The sequence below is a fragment of the Haemorhous mexicanus genome, chromosome 5, assembly GCF_027477595.1.
Source record: "Haemorhous mexicanus isolate bHaeMex1 chromosome 5, bHaeMex1.pri, whole genome shotgun sequence".
Classification (NCBI taxonomy): Eukaryota; Metazoa; Chordata; class Aves; order Passeriformes; family Fringillidae; genus Haemorhous; species Haemorhous mexicanus.
This window is the reverse complement of record NC_082345.1, coordinates 31,678,198-31,694,742: the sequence shown is the minus strand read 5'-3', so window position 1 is coordinate 31,694,742 and position 16,545 is coordinate 31,678,198. Positions and strand designations below refer to the sequence as shown.

At 41.7% G+C, this 16,545-nt stretch overlaps 2 protein-coding genes across 10 annotated transcripts in view; both read right to left on the bottom strand.

The window, feature by feature from the left end:
* NR2C1 (nuclear receptor subfamily 2 group C member 1) overlaps positions 1–9,790 on the bottom strand; it is a 53,208-nt gene extending 43,418 nt beyond the window's left edge. The window contains exon 1 of one of the 9 annotated variants that reach the window (XM_059846771.1): positions 9,661–9,790. The gene's annotated coding sequence lies outside the window, so the exon portion shown is untranslated. Of the gene's footprint in view, positions 1–8,986; positions 9,204–9,660 lie in introns of those variants that run through there. The other 8 variants (XM_059846773.1, XM_059846770.1, XM_059846776.1 and 5 more) reach the window with 8 other exon arrangements.
* Positions 9,791–12,771: 2,981 nt separating this feature from the next.
* FGD6 (FYVE, RhoGEF and PH domain containing 6) overlaps positions 12,772–16,545 on the bottom strand; it is a 72,777-nt gene continuing 69,003 nt past the window's right edge. Inside the window, exon 21 of the mRNA XM_059846766.1 lies at positions 12,772–15,929. Within this exon, the coding sequence (XP_059702749.1) occupies positions 15,893–15,929 (37 nt within the window). The 3' untranslated portion in view covers positions 12,772–15,892. The remainder of the gene's footprint in view (positions 15,930–16,545) is intronic.

Here is a 16,545-nt window from a genome sequence, read left to right as displayed (position 1 = left end):
TTTTTTCAACCTTAATAATTCTAAGTATCATCAGTCTGAGTTTTGATCTTCAATAACCAGAAATGATCTTCAAGGTGTTCTCATCTAATGTGAATCTTCTTGCTTTTGGAAATGCTCTTTTCCATGCTTGTCAAAACCATGCCGCACACATTCAAAGGACACACCAGCCCATATACGAGAAATGTTTATTGCTAGTATAGGAAAGAAGTAGATGGAGTCAATTAATTGTCAGGTTGTTCCTTAGAATATTCTCTTCTCCTTTCAAAATGAATAAGACAAATCACGATAAACCAAATTTTATTCAGATATTTAAGACTGATAATCACAATTTACTTGCTTTCTAAAGTTATCTAAAACACTGAAAGGAGGAAACCTGGAATTCTACAAGACCAGAGACCACAACATAAAAAAACTGCACATACTTTTAGGATCTGCTTTATAGTGTCCAACAGTTAAAAGAACTGTAATATTAGTTATATTATGACTAGAAGAGAGAAAGGAGAGCCAAGGCTCCTGCCAACACACAAGCATTATGCTGTTTACAAACACTGCCCAAATAATTTTTGCCTCATTTATATTTCACTTTGAATACTCCTGCAAAAATTATCTTCAACTGCTGCTGTTTCAACCAGCAAGCCTATAGCCACCTATAACAAGCACTACTCAATTGCTCTACTGGTTTCCCTTTTTCAAGTCAGACTAAGATCCTTGCTTTTACTTTTACCATAAAATGTCTGAAAAATGAAGTGCTAAGAAGTGCTTTGTCCCACGGCCATTTAGCCACTGACACCATCACAGCTTAAACTCTTGCTTCCTTCTTTAACTTTTTCCCATATAATCTGACACACTGTAAAACTACAGAACAAACATAACCTTTCTAAAATTTTCCTTTAAAAAGATGTGTTGCTGACAACTATGTCAAATTAACAACATTAAGACTGTCAATATGATTAGACCACTGCCTCTGCAAATGTACAATACATTCTAGTTTGGCAGCCTTGTATTCCCCTAGTCTGTGATGATCCCTTTGTTTATTTTCTTATTTCTGGGAACAGGGAAAAATCCTCTTCTCAGAATATACACAGCACAGAAATATTTTGCTTCTATTGCTCTAGGTAGAGAGTAACACAAATATCAGCATCTGTACTTAGACTGATTAGACCCGCTTTACAAGGATGATCACTGCACTTGTTCTCAAATTTATTCCTTGACTGTTTGACTGCATTACTTGTCACATAATTAAATAAAAAAATGAAGCTGTTTCAAAAACATTTAAAAAATAATAAACAGAATTATATATCTGTCTCTTTTCCTTACAAAAGTTCAATCCACCCATCCACCAGAAGCAGCATCTAAAAGCAGGCATTTTTACAGAAGGAAGGCATTAGACTTCCTCTTAAATACATTAAAATGCATTTATTGCTTTTCTGTTCAATCTTCAGACTCAAAATGCTACCAAAATCTTTTTGTCTTGTAAGTTACATATTGTTAGTTTATGTCCCTAGTAAATGAGTTAGCGAGCCTTCTTGACAAGACTCAGAATTATTTTTAAATGCATCACTATCATCAGTACAAACAGGGTGGTGGTGAATCTGGCATCATCAGTCCAATGGTGTTCCACTGCTACTTAAGATAAGCACTCTGTAGGCCACCATAGCAGTGGAAAACTTTCATAAGCTTGCACCAATTAAACCCCTCGTCTCTACTTCTTCCTCAGCTTTTATGTGCCAGAGTTTTCTCAATGTTTTAGTCAAAATAACTTATGAAATACTTACTTTTTTAAAGTATTTCAGGGGCTTACTTCAACTGAAATGGGTCAGGAAACATTCCCACGAGAGCAGACAGCAATTTTGAGGGTTGGTAGTCAGAAGCACTAACCTCTCCACTAGTACAGTTAAGTTATACCCATAAGACATCACCATTTAACTTAACCTTCTCCAGGGACAAAAGTTACACAACGTTAATTGTCCTAGTAGGAGGTTCCTATTAATAGCATTTTTAAATATTATACCCCTGTAGACTAAGGACTTTAAAAGTAGTACCAGGGAGTATATTTCTTTAGGTTTTGATGCTCAATTTGATATAAAAGACAACATCTCTCATTTTATTATATTACACTGTTGGTATAGCTGGCCCACTATCAAGTGCCTTGATTCTGATGTAATGTCCTTTAAATGAGTAAGAACAAACCACATCAGCATGAAGACACAACATGAGAAAATTCTGTGTATTCCAAAGATCTTCAGTTTACTTTGGAAAAAAGTACCGCATAACCCTGACCAGTTTTACTGGTATGAAACCAATGTCTGTAAAATTTTAGTAGTTTAATTTACCCTGCTGGCACTGTTAAACTAGTTTGACTCTATGTATGGAATGAATAATGATTCTTCTAATTACTATGTACGGAATGTCTCTTAATACAGGGGTCTTTCCTAGATGAAATCAAACTGTTAAACTAATGAAGTTACACAGGTATGTTCTAGATACTTTAGAGCTACAAGTACATTAACTAGTTATGACTGCAGAAGTTACTGTGAACTTTACTTTTTGTTCTTTTATCAGTGTGCTGGTTTTGGCTGGGGGAAAGTTAACTTTCACCACAGTAGCTGGTATGGGGCTGTGTTTTGGATTTGTCATGAACACAGGACTGATAATACAGAGATGTTTTTGTTATTTCTTACAGTGCTTACGTGCAGCCAAGACCTTTTCTGCTTTTTGTGCTGCCACACTGGTGAGGAAGTTGGAGGTACATGGGAGATGGCTGGCAGATACAGGCAGGACAGGTGACCAAAGATACATTTTATGCCATATGACATGCTCAGTATATAAAAATGGAAAGAGGAAGAAGGAGATGGAGCGCCGGCATTTGTCTCCCCAAGGAGGCATTACACATGATAGGGCTCTGCCATCACATCAGATACTCAGCCAGCAGCCTGCCCTGGAGATGGCTGAACACCTGCCTGTCAAATGGATACAGAGAATTATTCCTTGTTTCACCTTGCTTGTCTGTGTGGCTTCTGCTTTCCCTATTGAACTGTCCTTATCTCAACCCACAAGTTTTCCAGCTTTCACCCTTCCAATTCTCTCCCCAGTCCCACTGGTGGGTGAGCAAGCAAGTGGCTGCCTGGGGTTAAACCATGACACACAGTAAAATACAGGAAGGTCAACACGACTTTTTAGGAAAGCTCAAAAAGTGAATATAACAGAAAACCAACTGCAAAAGAAGAAGAAACAATCTCTTTCTGCAGTCATACTACTTCAGTACTGAATTATTTCAATATACCTCAAAATCAACTAAGGATTTTAGCTCAGGTCATGACTTTGGACTTACAGGTCCAAAGTTACTCTGTACCTTAAAATGGAAACTAGTCCTCACTTCCATTAGCAAACTAATCATATACTAATTAAGAATTCAGCAGAGTCTGTGCCAAAGTTGTTTAATAAACTCCTACACATGAAACAGAATGCACTTAATGATCCCTCTATGATTAAATGTGCCTGAGTTGGTGCTTAAATAAGTTAAAGACCCCCCAAGACTTCTTTATACATTAGAGCAGTATTCTGTAATGTTTTACAAATAGGGAATTAAACCACGGAATTCAAACACATTTGTGGAACAAATGATGCTACTGTGTTCAGTGCTTCATATAGGAAAAGCTCAATGAACACAGCAAGCTAAATGAGCTGTTCTTGGATTATTGTTCTATAAACCACACTGTTCAAGAGGGTAGAACAGTTGGAGATTTAAAGGACTAAGATTCTCTTTATTAATGAACTGAGAAATATTTATGTGACCCTTGACACCCAGTTAGATACTGTTTTTTAAATTCACATGAGACCAAGATTTAGACAGTGCATATATAAGGGGTAAGTAACAACACAAAACTGAAGCAGCTGGACCTGCAGGCAAACCAGGGAAAATGAGACGCTTGCAAAAGCACAAGGGAGTAATTAAAATACATAATAGAGCAATACAGAAAGAGATGCATTTGTAGGCATGCCTGTGCAATTAATTTAAAATCAGTGCTCTCCCTACCTTTTCTCGTAAGCAAGTGCTACACTGGGAGGAAACATGAATCACTAGGATAAATTTTCAGTTGACTAACAAATCATTTTTACAGTTTGGGCCACCAAAGGGATAATCCCACTTCTAGGCCTTGGCTTCTGCCTCTTTTATCATGGCATCTCTAGAACCTGCCCCATCAGCCACAGCTGAGGTGACTCAGCTCACTAGTCCCACAACCAACTGGGAACAGGAGGAGAAAAGGCAAGGGCTGTCTGCAAGTGGAGTCTACTCACAGGAGCACTGGCTACATGCCAGAGCTAGGTAAGGAGACAGACATTTAATCAGGTAACCTGCCCTGTGTACTGTCAGCCATAGCCTGCATCTCTACCGTAAGCCTGCAAAAGGAAAAAATGAGAAAAAAACCCCAAACTGATTCCCTGCACCAAAGCTGAAGCTGCACTATGAACCAGGACCCGGAAGCTCATCTGACTGAAGACTTCCCCATTCACTGGATTAGGTTCAGCCAGGTGCATTCCAGCTGAACCAGAAAGATCACCTTAACACATCACAGCAAGGGCAAACCCTTCTTTCCTAACACTTGGAGGCAACACATTCCCTATGGTACAATTACAGTATTTCATTAGAGGTAGCCCCACTGCTGGCTTTGTACCACTCTGCATCTGCCTTCATGGTTGTACAGCTGCAAACTCATCTTCTGACTTTATTCACCCTGCACCTAACAATCGTTACACACAACACAGGAAAAACAAGTAGAACCAGAATCAAGACCACTTCTTTTTGGAAAAAAGCCCACAATGTTACACCGTCTTATCTATAATGCCAAATTGCCCATTCAGGTATTATGCAAGATGACCATTTGGAGTATGTGGAGTATTCACTGAACTACAGCCACAGATGAGGTAGTTGATAGATACATGAAGATGCTCTACAGAAATCAGCAAACCTCTTCAACAATACTACTAATACGGGCCTTACAAACTTGCACATCTGCATATCCATGGAAGCTTCCTTCAGATTAAAAGGAAAAACAAAACAAAAACCCAAACAAAGAAGCAAAACCCTCATACAAGAAACTGAGTTTCTCACACATTCTTCCAGTAAATCACTCTTGACATTGACCCATCTAAAATGTTCTGGGGGATGAACTGATCAAGAGCAGCTCTGCCAAGTACTTGAGGGTTCTCTTGGATGAGAGGCTGGACACAACAATGCGGACTGGTAGCCCAGAAAACCAAACGTGTCCTGGGGCTGCATCCAAAAACACATGGCCAGCAAGTTGTGGGAGGGGATTCTGCCCCTCTGCTCTGCTCCTGTGGGGTCTCACAGACCACAGTGCTGCATCCAGCTCTGGGGTCCCAGCACAGAAAGGACATGGAGCTGTTGGAGGGAGTCCAGAGGAGGCTGCCAATATGATGAGAGGGATAGAAGACCTCTCCTGTGAGGAAAGGCTGAGAGATTTGGAATTGTTCAGCTTGGAAAAGAGAAGGCTTAGGGTGACCCAACTGCAGCCTTCCAGTACCTGAAGGGAGCCTACAAGAAAGATGAAGAGGGACTTCTTACAAGAGTATGCAGTGACAGGCCAAGGGACAATAGCTTCAAACTGAAAGGGAGCAGGTTAGATTAGATATTAAGAAATTCTTTACTGTGAGGGTGGTGAGGGACTGGAACGGGTTGTCCAGAGAAGAATGTAAATGCCCCATTCCTGGGCACATTCAAGGCCAGGTTTGATGGGGCTCTGAGCAAACTAATGTAATGCATGGCACTGCTGCCCATGGCAGGGCAGTTGGAACTAAATGATCTTTATGTTCCCTTCCAACCCAAGTAATTTTGTGATTCCCTGTTTTTTTCATTCAACTTCGTTATCAACTACACAGGATTAGATTTTGTTAAGAGGGTGTGGGTGTGTATTTGTGAATTTTTTTTGCTTGGTCTGGGATTTTTTCAATTCCTATAAACATAGGAAAGGCACTCTGAAAAAATCTTCATATTAAGTCCAATTAAGAATCATGTTGACACACTGTCCTGCTAAGACTTCAAAGGAAACACATTACCACACTAAATAAGGTAGTTCTCACACCACAAAGTTACTGCTAAATTATAAACAGCAACCTCAGCTTATTTGGAATGAAATAACCATTCATGAGGGCTCATTTGACAATAGCAGAGGGTTTGGCATTAGTTTTTTGGTGGTTTATATTTTTCAAGTTTCCACTTTAACTTCTGACAAAGGCATTCAAATACTGAGCTTAGCCCAGCCTGGCTTACTACCAAGTTGAACAAAAGTAATTTAAGTTAAACAAATGTAAACAGCCTTTTGGAGAAGGCTTGGCAAAGTCAACAAAATTAATCTAAATATTGATACAGAAAGGCAGTTCTTAGATCATAATCTTCAGGAAGGAATGCATTTCCTTACAAAATCTGCAGCACTGCATCATCAGATACACGGGACTCAGACAGCACAAGCCATCTTCCAGTTTAAAGAACTGGAATTTTAGAGAGTTTGGTTTTACCAAAAATAAATCCTTTGCTGGTTTAAGATTTTGGAAAGTAATGCAGTGATCTCTGGAATTAAAAGCTGATGACTGAAGGGTAAAAATATGGACAGGTCTGCATACACAAGAGTAAGAATTTAATTAAATGTACCTCTGCAGTTTTATCCATAAAATTCTACTGATACAATTTTGTTTTGCAGCAGGTTACTGTATCCCAGCAATGTACAGGCACAAGTTTAAAATGCTAAAAGCAGCTTGAAACACCACTGAGGAGGGGAAAAAAAAAAGTAAAAAGTTTGCCAGAAAGTAACACAAGTACAGGTTAGTTTCCCCTGATGGCCACTGCTGGTTGCCTGTGTGTGACAAAAAGCAGAGAGATGTGCCAGCCAGAGCCTGTGGGCAACCCTCCCCAGCAGACTACTGCTGCTTCACAGGGGATGTTAAACCCACCACAAGCTCCCTGATCTCCATCAGCCAAAATAACTCAGGTTAGCAAAGGTTACTATTAAAAATACTTAAGCCAGGATGACTTCTGAAGCAGGACAGACACACACACCCTGCACCAGCTGCAGCACCTGCCAGCTGAGAGCCACACTTTGTCCACCGGCAGAACAAATACGGACAAGTTAAGATGCAACACTGTTCTAGTCCTTACATACAGTTAAACTCTTTATTTAAGCTTGAGGTATTGCTTTTTTCAGGTTTTTTTGACCCAAACATTAGACACAAATTACTTTCTTCAGGGAGACTGCTTTCCTTCACTCCAAGGAAACTTCAGCAAATTCACTGGCTGCACAAACTTTAATTACATAATATAATAAGCACAAAATAAATTAAAGCAAAAATTGAGTATAAGCACAGGGTACAAACTAATCTTACTATTGTAAATATGAGATTTCACCTTATGGATCAAAGTCGGTTTTACTGGACGACCACATTAGCTATAAGCATTCTGTAGCTGTATTTCACAGGTGAGCTATATAACTGCATGCTACAATATAAGTGGGGTTTTGTTTGGTTTTGGTTCCCTGCACATCTGTCTGCTCCCCCTGACCTTTAAAAACAATACAATCATGAAATAATGTTGAAAGGTACTTCTGGAGGTCATTCGGTTCAACCCCTTTTCCCCCAAAACAATGTCAGCTTCAGACTTACACATATTGCTTAGGGCTTTCTCTTCCCAGGCTAAGAACCTTAAACTGAAAAATTAAGGCAGGCTTTAAAAAAGCACCAAAAACCATGAAAACCCCGAACAAAAAAAACCCTGCCTATCCCACAATCTAGCCTGGGATATAACTATTCTTAAAGACATCAGAACTCCTCTGAAACTAGTTCCCTTCAAGAGTACGTTTCACAAGAAAATACAACCAGTAAGAAAACTAGAAATATTAATAATAATTGAGAAGAGTTAAAGCTAGCTAATTTATCTACTGTGAGCTTCTTTCTGTAATAAGTATTTTGATTTGTTGCAGAATGCAGCAGCCTTAGCAAGTGGTGCCCGACCATTCGGAGCAGCGCACAGGAAGCGCAGAAGCAGCGGAGGACTGCACACCCCTGTGGGTGACCTCAGTTACCTTCCTTGCATTACCACACGCGTGCACACATACAGCTGACCACCATCACATGAAAACACTTAGCCCTGTGATAAGAGAGCTTCAGCAACATCTCTGAGCTATAGAGAGAATCAGGCAAACATTTCACAGACCTTAAGACTTCACTCAAGCAAGTGCCCCTGAGTAAAGTTGTACAGCAAGGAGCAAACCCTGGGCTAAATGCTCTGTTGGACATCTCATGTCACAGTTACCAACCGCGGACTAAAGGGGGTGGGGAAAAAATTAATGGAATTATTTTCAGAAAAATAACTTACAGAAAAAGCCATACAAAATTAGAGTCACCAGATTAACCCTGTCTGAACTGGCACAGAAATTGTGACGTTTTCTCACTGATCAGATACTTCTATTTCTACTTCTATAACGCTGATTCCAAAATCAGGAAGCTGTCCTAGAGAAAACTACTTGCAATTTTTCCCCATCTTATTTTCCCATGACAAATGTGGATGCAGCTCTTCCTGCTTTCCCAAGTCCACTCTGCTGACACTAGTAGTTTCAAATCAGACATTTCATATAAGAATGAATGTGTAACTTGGTTTTTCAAGAATCATGTCCACACACTCGTCTTTCAGTGAAACCACTATCAAGACTTTTTTCCCCCTCTTCTCTTGCGTAAGTTCACCTGCACAACACATGGCATCTCCTCTATTCCCTCCACAGCCTGCAAATGTAAGCGCATCCTGGGGAATGCGGCCGTGCTTCTTATACTTAAAGCAATACATAGCAACAAAGAAAAAATAAAGACTCCACAAAGTCCGCAGCTTCGAAGAAATACTCTACCCAGCAATAAGGAGGAACAGACACAGGGTCATCTGACCCAATAAAATTAATACCGAGTGTTATTCAGGACATACTACCTTAACCCAAATAAACCCAGAGAGCCGCCAGGGATATACAAGAGGGGTGAACCGGCGGGGCCGCCGGCAGGCAGAGAGTGGCTGCGGGGTTCGGGGAAGCTCAGGGTCACCCCCCGGGAATGCTGAGGCGCAGGGCTGGGGAAAGGGAGAGGCGTCGAGGCCAAGCTATAGCGCAGCGCCGGGGCACTCCGTCCCCAGCCCTCCCCACGACACCGGTTCGCTGCCCTCGCATCTCCCCTGCCCGTCGGTTCACGGGGCGGGGGCGCGGAGCCAGCACCGTGCCCGCCCCCGCCGCGGCGCTCCGCACAAAATGGCTGCGCGGGGCCGGGGCCCAGCATGAGGGGGCATCGCCCATCGTCCGCCGCCGCCTCCTCCCGCGGCTCCTCTGCCCGGCTCCCGCGGGAAGCGGCGGGTGGCGCCGCCCGGATGCGGGGCGGCGGGACACGCAAGCGGTTCCTGTAGGTGAAAGGTCGGGGGGCGCGGGGCCGCCCGGGGCCGGGCCGGGCCCCGGGGCGGGGCGGGCGCGCTCCGCTGCACGTTCCGCAGCGGTGGCGGCCGGGAGCCGCGAGGGCCCGCACCGTTACAGCGCGGCCGCCCCCGCTCCCCGTGCTCCCGCCGCCGGGCAGCGCCCGCTGCGGGAGGCGCCTCTCGGCTGCCGGGGGTCTGTCTCTCACCTGGCGGGCCCGGTGGCCGGTCCGGCGGGTCTCTTTGGCTGCGGCGCGGCTCCGGCTCCCGGGGGTCAGAGTTCGCGACCCCGCCTCCGCTGCCGCTCGACCCCGCCCCGCCGCGGGCTCTGCGCCTGCGCACGGGCGCGCGACGGAGAGGGCGGGGCCCTGGGCGGCGGCCGCTAACGGGAGCGGGCTGGGCCTGGGCGCTGCGCCCGCCGGGCCCGCAGCCGTGCGGGCAGGGCCCTGGGGGCACACGGGCATCGCCGTTCGAACAGACCTTCAGGATCGCCCCGTCCAGCCGTCCCGCCACTGTAACACCTAAACCGCACCAGCCACCGCCACATCCCGACGCATCTTAAAACACCTCCAGGCATGGTGACTCCGACGTCCCTGGGCAGCCTATTCCAGTGCCCGATCATCCTGACGGAAAAAATGGTTTTTTCCTAATCTGGAAATCTCTGCTGGGACCGCTTAAAGCCGCTTCTTTAGTTCTCTCACTGCAGGCACGGTAGAAGAAACCAGTCCCTCACCTCACTATACCCTTACAGGTACTTGTGGGAGAGCCATGAGGGCCCCCCTAGGCCTCCTCTTCTTGAAACTAAACAAACCCAGCTCCCTCAAGCTTTCCTCATGAAGCTTGTTATCAAGACCCTTCATGAACCTTGTTGACTACCTCTGGATGCTCCTTTTTAGAGTGAGGGGTCCAAAACTGAACACAGTTCTTGTGTTCTGTCCATCGTGTGGAGAGCACAAGTCTCCAAACCCCCACCGCAGCTCATGGCAGAGACATGGGACCAAGCAGCATTGAACATCACAGGTGCACAGCACAGCATTTGGGCTTTGGGGAGCTCGGTGGGCTCTCTTGGCTGAGGCAGAGCCGTAGGCAAGACTGGGAGATTGGGTTTGAAACATGCAGCGTGATGGAGGCACACGCAGTGCCTTGCACAGTCACTGTAGCAGTTCAACCAGCTGAGTCTGAAGGAGCTGTGCTTTGCCTGTATGGCAGAAGCAAGTTCCATCCTTAAATGTCAACAGTGCCCTGCACAGCTCTTGGGAAGGCAATGGCCTGGCTGCCAATGAGTGCCTGTTCCTGCTGGGGCAGTGCCACAGGAACAACTTGCTGCTGCTCTGGCTCGGTCTCAACATCTGTTTAGACCAAAGTTGTGTTAGCTACTTACTTAGCTTATGCTAATTATTTTTAATTACCTTGATTTTAAGTAAGAGATTTATATTTAAAATACAGCCTTTTCCTTCTTCCTCTTTCATCTGTTCTATGAATATGGTCAAGCTGTGGTCAGAGATCAGCAGCAGCTTCATGATCATTTAGGTCACTGGGGCTGTATGTGCAATTTCATGATCTGAAAATCATTTAGACCATTTAATGCAATTTCTACTGAATCAAAAGACATAAGCATCAACATCTGAGCTGCAGTGATAGGAAAAAAACCAAAGAATACAAGCAAATGTATGTGTTAACATTAATAAAATTATGCACACTCTTATCTTGTCAGTTCCTTTACTATTCCCACTCCCAGTCCCTGGATACAAGCTGCACTTGGATCTATCAACCCTAGCTTGAGATCACTAGTTCAGTCAGTATTTGCAAGCATAGTATTTTGCTTTTTGATCAAAGACGTTCCCAAACACCAAATGCAAATGAACTCAGTGAAGAATTTTTAAGTCAGAAAAATTAACTTGCTAAGCAATTCCTTTAAGTGTCAAATGTTGCAGCACTCTCAATTTATAGTACTTGTCACTTCCCAAACTAGCTTGAGCTGCACATCCACTTTCTAAATGATGGAGTTTAGCACAGTTTAATTTAACAATGCCAAGTAATTTACACCAAATGTTATTTAAGCCAAGCATTCTGATATCCTCAGTACAGCAGAAATGTCACTGTAACTGGTAAAACATACTTTGGTTTTATTTTTCAATTCATACTTGATCTGTATTCGAAGGCATGCCTCTGTAGCTGTGTCAGCCAGGATTGCAAGAGATGCATCCTTATCAACAACGCACAGAAAAGCAAAACCTTTTCTGCTATTACTCCAAGTTTTCAAAAAACTGCTTTCAAACATACATTAGGAAGCAGCATAACTAGCCTGACAGAAAAATCCCTTCCTTAAATCCCTTCCTGCTAAAATACTTATAGAATTAAAGAATCATTTAGGTTGGAAAAGACCTCTAAGATAATCATTGAGTCCAACTTTTAGCCCAGCAACTGCTAAGTCCACCACTTAAACCATGTCCCAAAATGCCACATCTGCACACCTTTTAAATACCCCCAGGGATGGTGAGTCCTCTGCTTCCCAGGGCAGTCTGTGCCAGCGCTTGGCAACCCTTGGGATGAAGAGCTTTTCCTAGTATCTAATCTAAACCTCCCCTTTTGCAGCTTGGAGCCATTTTCTCTTGTCCTGTTCCTTGTTATTTGAGAGAAGAAGCTGAGCAGGTGGCCTCAACCTCCTTTCAGGTGCTTGAAGAGATCAGTAATGTCTCCCTGAGCCTCCTTTTCTCCAGACTAAAGACCCCCAGCTCCCTCAGCCACTCCCCATCAGACTTGTGCTCCAGACCTCCCCCAGCTCCTTTGCCCTTCTCTGGACAAGCTCCAGCACCTCAGTCTTTCTTGCAGTGAGGGGCCCAGAACTGAACGTGGTGTTTGAAGCGTGGCCTCACCAGTGCCAAGTACAGGGGGACAGTCACTGCCCTGGTCCTGCTGGCCGCAGCACTGCTGATCCAGGCCAGCTTGCCATTGGCCACCTTGGCACTGCTAGCTCAATTTCAGCTGCTATTGACCAGCACCCCCGGCTCCTTTTCCAGACACTCTGCCTGCCCCAAGCCTGCTGGGGTTGTTCTGACCCACGTGCAGGACCCAAGGCCAACAGAAGCTGGGATTCAGGCACACTTTGACTGACACAGCAGAACTACATTTTGCAAAAAGATGATTAATGTAACACCCTTCAACTGACCTTCACATAGACTTAACCCCCTTAATTCTTTGGAATGATTTTTAAAGGAAGACTGATGTGCAGGTAATGGCAACAAATTCTGCTGTTTGAAAATCACTGAATACACAAATTACATAATACATAAAACCTGAAAATATTAAAAGACGCAGACTCAAATAATGTGAATTTATTTATACAAAAATGATGAATATCCACAGGAGTATTTACAACTTTAAACTGTTTTCAGTTACAAAATAAAAATTCTATTCTTCCATTTAGACAGTATGATTTAGGACTGCTCCAAATAAAATCCTATTTGGATGGTAAATAGGGGACAGCAGTTACAGCAAACAAATGCACTGAATATATCTTTCCAGACATCTCTTTACATTATGATGTGATAAACATAGTTGAGCAATCGAGTTTCCATGCACAAAATATTTATTAAAATGTGTTCCACAGCTGTTCAGATTTTTTAAAGTCCTTTGGGCACACAGTTTTAAGTTAAAGAGAATTCAAGATCCTAGAAGCTTTAATATATCTATGAATAACAATGTTAGAACTAATATTCAATGCTAATGTTTGTCTCATTAGCATTGAATGAGACAATGCTAACCACTTGTCTCATTCTACTAACCAATCTTAAAACTATAGATTCTTACAAGAAGAGGTAGCAGGTGTCTAAAAACTTCTGATCTTGTTTAAGTGTTTAGCCAAATCAAGATGTGAATATTTTACTTTTGATGGTAATGAATCAGATTGGGAGGTAAACTGGAGAAATGCAGCAAGTTTGAAAAGCAACCATCTGAAAATGTTATGAAAATGCTTATGTTGTGGGTTCTTCATTTGACACAAAGCACTAATGCAGGAGTGAGGAAAAGAAATATTCAAACACATTTACAAAGACAATTTATTTCACACAATGTGACTGCAATATGTACACTACTGTTTATAAGGCTCTGTTCCAATCTATTTATGTCACACATTTTTTGATTTATCAACCACTTCTGGAAGTCCTCTGATTTCCACAGAACACTTTAAACTATTTTCACCCTCTGCACCAAATCCTCCAGAGGTAGTGTGGCACCACATGAAGCAGAACTCGGGCACCTTACTCAGTGTGTTTTGACTTTTATTGCTCTGTTTTGCAGCAGGGAAAATATCAAAGCATAAACTGAAATTAAATTAGCTTGCTCCTAGCCAAATTTCTGATTCTTTTTTTGCTTCATGACTTGCCATCTTCATTGGTGTGAAGTCCCTACGAAAATATGAAAAAGGTCTTCCTTTTGATACTATAAACTGGAAGAGACACATCACATTTATGTTATATTGATACCAGTCTTGTTTTGGATACAGTAAAAATCATGTCAGAATTCACCCTGAAGAGACATAGTAATAATTTACTTAGCTTCAGTCAGCAGTTGTTTTTGAAAATTAAGTAAAAGCCCTTTGTATACAACAAGAGAAAAGTATTCATTTAGCACATTTGTATTACAATAAAAGAGAATAAAGGCTTTGATCAGACTCCTACTGCATTTCCAACACTATCTGGATAAATCTCTGGCATTCCTGAGGGAAGTCAGATCTACAGCCTTAAGTCCCTTATTCATAAGGTACTCTACTGAAATGCTGGAAGTCAATGAAATTTCTTGTATAGTTAATATTAAGAATTTGACTTCCAAGCCCACTATTAACTTTAGAGAAGCTCTTGGAAATTAAGCTTCTTCAGAGCTCTGTTAGTATCTTGGACCTGACCTTGAGGTATATTGAGGGAATAAGAGAATTTTGGTTTGCATTTTCATTCTTGGCCTTTTTGTGATAAATATTAACTATTCTACCATCTCTTTTCTTTCTGCTGTGAGGTCACAGAATAGTGATTAACGTAGAATTCAAACTATTCATTAAAAGTTAATTTCTCTTAATTTTGTTACCGCAACTAGCTTGATTCAGGGGACTATAACAAGTGTTTCATACAATAAAATTAGCTGACTACATATGCATTGCATTTGACATTAAAAATGGCTTTCTTTCATGTGGGTTTCATAGTTTTAGTTCCATTTATGCTATTACAGTGTTAACATTTTTTAGAAGTTAAATAGACTAAATGCACCAGAATCATCAGTAAGTATTTCCTAATGAGGTATACCGATGACTTTCTTTAAGAAAAAAAACCCCAAAACCCAAACACCTAAAGCTGAATTCTGTTTTAAAGTGTCAAACAGAACAAATCATATTGTAAACAAAAGGTATTTCAAAGAATGGTATGCATTTTCAATGCCTTCTGCACTAAAAAATCTCTGTTGTCTCGGTATGGCAATTCCAGTTTAAACATAATATTTAAATATACAATAGTTTTTAAATTTTCAGAGAGGAGGTTACACATATTTGTTTACTGTTCTTTGAACAATAGTTTATACAATACAGTGTTTCATATTGTGTACAGAACTCATTTGACATGAAGTTTTGAAACAAATAAGATATTTCGTCTTTGATTATCAAAAATGTATTTTTACTCTGAATTATTACTGGAAACATAAAAAGATAATTCATCTTGCAATTGCTGAATGGTAACTAATTTAGTCTCTTTGGCATCTGTAGTACTGTAACAGCTCTAGTGCCTTATCCCTGTTATTGCAAACTGTTTTTTAAAATATTTTTTCCCTTTTCTGTTTTTTTAATAATTGAACCGTATTTTGTTTTTGTAACACAGAATTTGTTGTACTGTTTTAATGTACTGGTATGCAAGATTTCAACTGCCATTCAAGGAAAGGAGCATCAATATCAGACAACTTCTCATAAAGGAGCTTACATAGTCAACAAAGATCCCAAATCTGTGAAATTCCTATACCAATCTGTTCTCGCCAAATTGCAAAGTGAACATCAGCAACTCAAGAACCTATACACAAATCACGAGAAAATGTACAACTGCAACAAATCAGGTTCGTGGGTTTTTGTTTTTTTTTTTTTAATAAAGCATAAAGTTTATAACCTGTTGACCAACAATCTGCCATTCTGAGGACACTTTGGACTTCAATGCACAAATAATTCTGCCCATTTAAGTAAACACTGGAATTTAATAAATAACACATTTTGTATCAACACAGAAATACATACAATTCTTTAGAAAAATATTATTTTACACTAAAAATGCAACAACTCCTAATCCTGACAAATATACAATTTTATATAGGTTGTGATGGCAGGATTCTGTTTCTTTGAACAGTTGCTGTAGTCTGTTTTATCACCATCCTTAGAAATTTTCCTTTAAACTTGCAGACACAATGCTGACACTGCTATAATACAGTGCCTTCTTGAAAAGCTTCTATCCACCTGTTAGAAAATTAAACACTGTTAGGAAGTAGCTGATAAAAGAATAATCTCAATGCTGTCACTAGCTGCAGATTCACACAAGAAGGAACATCATACATCCAGATGGTCTGTGAGTGCAAATACCAAAGTCTATCCAATGAGTCCAGCCATACACAGCTGCCTGGTACAAGGCCAGCTGATAGAAGCTTTTTCCATACCTCTCCCATACTGAAGTTACATGCATGAAGAACCAGTGAAGCTGAGAAATCAAACGCTCAAGAAGCAGGCTGTGCCAAGGTTCTGCATATCTTTAAAAATCCCCAATATTCCCTTTTCTTTTTCAGTGCAAACATGATCTGGGAGGAATCAGGACACTGCTGTACCTGAGGCAGCCATCTGCACAACCCACGCTCTCTGCTTCTGCAGCAGGTAAAAGCCAAGCACTGGTGGGGCTGAGGGAGGAAGTCACATGGCACATGGAAAGGCAGGGAAGGGCTTAGAGGGCTGGGACTGGGGGAAGTCCCAAACAGCTGATCCAAAGTTTCTCAAACTGAAAATTCAAAGTTATTATTCAGATACTTTTACTCCTTATAGCCGTGGTTTCTTTTCCTACTTGGTTAGGAGGGTAATAACCATC